Here is a 5,566-nt window from a genome sequence, read left to right as displayed (position 1 = left end):
AAAATTCTGAGACAATCTTTCTCGTCACCCACTACAAAACACAAGAAAACACGCCTTTACCGCTGAACAGACCCCTCAAACACCTCCCCATGGAACAGATAGACATTTATAAAGCGTGTGATAACATGTATATAGAGAAAGAGAGGGATATAAGAGAGATAAAGGTGTAAACAAGGGTGCATGGTAGTTGCAGCCAATGAGAACACAGGTATCACGGCGCCTCGGGAACACAGAGAGGCGACGGGTCACACAACAACCCTGGCTCACATTTCACCCCTAATTTCCCAGTTTTGGGAAAAGCTCTCCTACAAAATGAAAATGATGAACCCCAACAACATGAACCGTCTGGAGGTGAGTGGGAGAGGGTGTGAGAGGCGTGTGAGAGGAATGGGAGAGGAGGGAGAGGGCAGTGGAGCGAGCCAGCCTTCGTCTGCGCCATGACAAACAGCTGACTCAAAACACAAAGAATCGCTGCTAATTTCCTCCTCCGCCTCTCCCGCGCCTTGTCCTCCTGCAGCGTGCGTGTGTGTGTGCTGGGAGAGCTGGTGGGAGTGCTGGGAGAGGCGTGGGAGAGTGGGTAGTGGTGCAGTGACCCGTGTTTGCCATGGTGAGAACAGCTGATAGGCATAACAAAGGCCCTCTCCCTCTCTCCTCTCTCTCTCTCTCTCTCTCTCTCTCTCTCTCTCTCTGCTTTCATCTATTTTGCCGCTCTGCCTCTTTCTTCTATTCGCTCTTCCTCTTCTTTCTTCTGCTTCTTCCTTGTTTTATCAGTGTGTTTCATTGTTCTTGTTATTCGTCATGTCTTTCTTGTTTTGTTTATTTTGGTGTGTTCTCTTCCTCCTCCTCTTCCTCCTTCTCCTCCTCCTCCTTCTTCCTCCTCCTCCTCCTCCTCCTCCTCCTCCTCCTCCTCCTCCTCCTCCTCTGTTTCTCTTTGATTTTCTTGTTATTCTCGTGTTTCACTTTTTTTCTCTTTGATTTTCTCTTTCTCTCTCTCTCTCTCTCTCTCTCTCTCTCTCTCTCTCTCTCTCTCTCTCTCTCTCTCTCTCTCTTATTGTTCCTTTTCATCATTTTCTTTGTCTCTTTCTTATTCTTCTCTCTTCTTTATATATTCTTCATTTCCTTGTTCTTCTCTTCCTTCTTATTCTTCATTCCTTCTTCTTTATCCTTCCAATTCATCTTTGTCTTATCCTCTTGTCTGTCTATCTGTCTGTCTGTCTGTTTATCTATCTATCTATCTATCTATCTATCTATCTGTGTCACTAATCCCTCAAACTGCCTCCCCATATCTTTAATTTGTCTATGTAAAGCTTTTTAATCTATCCTCTATCTATTCACAAACATCTATCACTCCACAATCTATCTATCTTATCACCAGTACTTCTCTATCACTTGTCAATCTTCTATCTATCTATCTATCTATCTTATCACCACTATCTATTCCTTGACACTTCCTGATTCTTGCTCATTCTTAGACACACACAAGCTTTGGATAGTCTGCCACAAAGCTTTCACCTCCAAATTACTCCAAACTTCCTCCTATGCTCCTTAAGTTACCTCTCCAGCTGCTGTATTGCTGCTGTGGTAGACGGCTGCTGTTCTCCTAAGTGTATTAACAGTAGTGTTCCTCAGGGTTGTGTATATATAGGTATGCTTCTCATGTATAGTGACGCAGTGGGGAGTTCCAATCATGCTGTTTTATTGGACAGTGTGGCATGAAAAGGATCTTGTCGCATCAATTCCTCTTCTCCGACTGACTGACTGTGCAGTGTTGAATCTCTTGCTGTCCTCTGTCACTATTTTTATACTTTGTCCACCTCTCTAAAGAGTTAATCAGTACTCTCAGTCATTCACCACTACTCTGTCCACCTCTGTAGAGTTAACCAGTACTCTCAATCACTCACCACTACTCTGTCCACCTCTCTAAAGAGTTAACCAGTACTCTCAGTCATTCACCACTACTCTGTCCACCTCTGTAGAGTTAACCAGTACTCTCAATCATTCACCACTACTCTGTCCACCTCCCTAAAGAGTTAACCAGTACTCTCAATCCTTCACCACTACTCTGTCCACCTCTGTAGAGTTAACCAGTACTCTCAATCATTCATCACTACTCTGTCCACCTCTCTAGAGTTAACCAGTACTCTCAATCCTTCACCACTACTCTGTCCACCTCTCTAGAGTTAACCAGTACTCTCAATCATTCACCACTACTCTGTCCACCTCTCTAGAGTTAACCAGTACTCTCAATCATTCACCACTACTCTGTCCACCTCTCTAGAGTTAACCAGTACTCTCAATCATTCACCACTACTCTGTCCACCTCTCTAGAGTTAACCAGTACTCTCAATCACTCACCCTTTTCTCTGCTAAACATTTAAACTCCCTGCTTGCCTCTCACTCACTCACTCACAAACCTAACCAACCTCCGACACCCTCCTTCTCGCTCTCACCCCTCTCTCTCTCTCTCCCCCGGCAGTTGACCAAGGTGTTCTCGGATGACGAGGCGCTGATCAACAAGAAGGTGCCTCGGGAGCTTCTACTGCAGTGAGTAAACAAATCCAACTCCCGTTTTCTTTGTTCCATTTTCTTCTCATTTTTTTTGCAGAAGATTAATGGCTACAGTCGTCACTATTTTAATTGAGTTTTGTGTACCATTAGACCATTTTATTGACATTAGGAAGGGTCTATGGAGGGCAGAAGATTAATGGCCACAGTCTTCACTATTTTAATTGAGTTTTGTGCACCATTAGACCATTTTATTGACATTAGGAAGGGTCTACGAAGGGCAGAAGATTAATGGCCACAGTCTTCACTATTTTAATTGAGTTTTGTGCACCATTAGACCATTTTATTGACATTAGGAAGGGTCTATGGAGGGCAGAAGATTAATGGCCACAGTCTTCACTATTTTAATTGAGTTTTGTGTACCATTAGACCATTTTATTGACATTAGGAAGCTGTATAGAATCACCAAATAGTAAGCAGAGTGAATATGGAAACACGTCATGTTACTGAAGGGGTTAGAATATTGACTAATGGAAGCAGTTCTGGTCCCTACACTACAAAAAGACAGAAAAACATGAGAAAATTCAACGCAGAGTAACAAAAATGATTTCAAGATTGTATAATGAACTGTACAAGGAACACTCACCAAACACAGACACAAACTAATGGGTGATCTAATGGCTGTGTTCAAATCATCAAAGGATTTTCAAGTGTTAACCCAGATGAATACTTTACTGTTGACCATTCAAACCATTATTCTTTAAGGGAACTGGCTATCAAGTGGGCCTTTTTATTGAAGTGTTTGTTGCCCCTTGATGGTTCCCCTTTCCCATTAAAAAAAAAAAAACATGACTCCAGATAGTGACTTTAACCCCTTCAGTAGCATGGCAGGCCTTCATATTCATTCTGTGTCCACTCATCAAGCACAGACGCAGACTCAGAGGTGATCTAATGGGTGATCTAATGGCTGTGTTCAAATTATCAAAGGATTTCCAAGTGTTAACCCGGACAAATTCTTTACAGTTCACCATTCAAACCATTACTCTTTAAGGGAACTGGCTATCAAGTGGGCCTTTTTATTGATTTATTTTATTTATTTATTTATTTTATGTTAAGGCCTATAGCACCTGTAGGCACGCTTGAAGAGTATTTAGGAAGCAGTGTTTGGCTTCCACCCATTAGTGGCGCAGGTAATTTTCTTTGTAGTGGCGGGCAGCGTATTAGGGCCCATATCACCACACAAGCTCATCTTGGGTGCAACCACTTAGAACCTTGGTATCCTGGTGACATGTAGCTAACTTTAAACCACTCCACAAATGGCAAAGTGTTTTAAGGCTGTATGTGGTGGGATTTGAACCTATGCGTGGACGTCTGCCCGATCCCACCACCACCACCACCACCTTATCCAATACGCCTCCACCTCCTTGCATTAAAGAAAAGAAACATGACTTTAATCCTTCAGTAGCATGACGTGTTTCCATATTCATTCTGGTGACTATTTGGTGATTTTATACAGCTTCACAAACTCATGTGGGGGATTAAAATAGTGAAGACTGTGGCCATTAATCTTCTGCCCTCCATAGATTCTTCCTAATGTCGATAAAATGGTCTAATGGTACACAAAACTCAATTAAAATAGTGAAGACTGTGGCCATTAATCTTCTGCCCTCCATAGACCCTTCCTAATGTCAATAAAATGGTCTAATGGTACTCAAAACTCAATTAAAATAGTGAAGACTGTGGCCATTAATCTTCTGCCCTCCATACACCCTTCCTAATGTCGATGAAATGGTCTAATGGTACTCAAAACTCAATTAAAATAGTGAAGACTGTGGCCATTAATCTTCTGCCCTCCATAGACCCTTGCTAATGTCAATAAAATGGTCTAATGGTACTCAAAACTCAATTAAAATAGTGAAGACTGTGGCCATTAATCTTCTGCCCTCCATAGACCCTTCCTAATGTCAATAAAATGGTCTAATGGTACTCAAAACTCAATTAAAATAGTGAAGACTGTGGCCATTAATCTTCTGCCCTCCATACACCCTTCCTAATGTCGATGAAATGGTCTAATGGTACTCAAAACTCAATTAAAATAGTGAAGACTGTGGCCATTAATCTTCTGCCCTCCATAGACCCTTCCTAATGTCGATGAAATGGTCTAATGGTACATCCTTCCTGATTCCTTTTAACATAGAATCCCTTAAAAATCATCAAAACCCCTTAAAAATGCTCCTTAATTCCCCTTAATCCTTCAGAAATCATTAGAACCCCTTAAAATGCTCCTGGATCCTCTTTTAAGTGTTCTGATCCTCCATACAGAGTGTTCTCCTACCTGGACGTGGTGTCACTGTGCCGCTGTGCCCAAGTGTCAAACTACTGGCATGTCCTGGCACTCGATGGCTCCAACTGGCAGAGAATTGACCTTTTTAACTTCCAGACTGACATTGAGGTGAGAGAGAGAGAGAGAGAGAGAGAGAGAGAGAGAGAGTTTGAAAGTTTAAGAAAGGAAAGAAGGAGGGAAGGAAGGCACAGAGAAAGAGAGAGAGAGAGAGAGAGAGAGAGAGATTGTTAAGTGTTCCAGTCACCACTAAACCTAACTTCCCCTCAATAAACATCAATAATCCAGGGGCGTGTTGTGGAGAACATAGGGCGTCGATGTGGGGGTTTCCTGAAGCAGCTGTCTCTTCGAGGGTGCCAGAGTGTGAATGATGGTGCCCTGGTCACCTTCGCAGAGATGTGCAACAATATAGAGAAGCTGAATTTGAATTACTGCAAGAACATCTCCGACAAGTATGTGTTGCTGTGATGTTACTGTTGTTTAAGTTGTCTTGCGATGTTTTTCTTCTTTGATATATACACTACTGCCTTTATAAATTCTCTCACACGTACCTCCAGCATCTCCCAGCCTTTCTCAGCCCCATCCCAGTCCCTCACAACATCTTCCAGTTCAGCACAGCCTCTCCCAGTTCCTCACAACCTCTCCCAGCCCCTCACAGCCTCTTCCAGCCCCAAACAGCCTCTTCTAGCCCCACAAAGCCTCTCCCAGCCCCACACAGCT

At 42.9% G+C, this 5,566-nt stretch overlaps 1 protein-coding gene across 2 annotated transcripts in view; it reads left to right on the top strand.

Moving 5' to 3' along the window:
* The first annotated feature begins 207 nt into the window (after positions 1–207).
* LOC123502783 (F-box/LRR-repeat protein 20-like) overlaps positions 208–5,566 on the top strand; it is a 10,614-nt gene continuing 5,255 nt past the window's right edge. The window contains exons 1-4 of one of the 2 annotated variants that reach the window (XM_045252047.1): positions 208–351; positions 2,477–2,544; positions 4,828–4,957; positions 5,135–5,298. In XM_045252047.1, the coding sequence (XP_045107982.1) occupies positions 313–351; positions 2,477–2,544; positions 4,828–4,957; positions 5,135–5,298 (401 nt within the window). In that variant the 5' untranslated portion in view covers positions 208–312. Of the gene's footprint in view, positions 352–407; positions 608–2,476; positions 2,545–4,827; positions 4,958–5,134; positions 5,299–5,566 lie in introns of those variants that run through there. The other variant, XM_045252055.1, reaches the window with a different exon arrangement.

This window comes from Portunus trituberculatus, chromosome 2, assembly GCF_017591435.1.
Source record: "Portunus trituberculatus isolate SZX2019 chromosome 2, ASM1759143v1, whole genome shotgun sequence".
Lineage (NCBI taxonomy): Eukaryota > Metazoa > Arthropoda > Malacostraca > Decapoda > Portunidae > Portunus > Portunus trituberculatus.
Note: the sequence above shows the minus strand (reverse complement) of the source record. Positions and strands in the feature narration are given on the sequence as shown.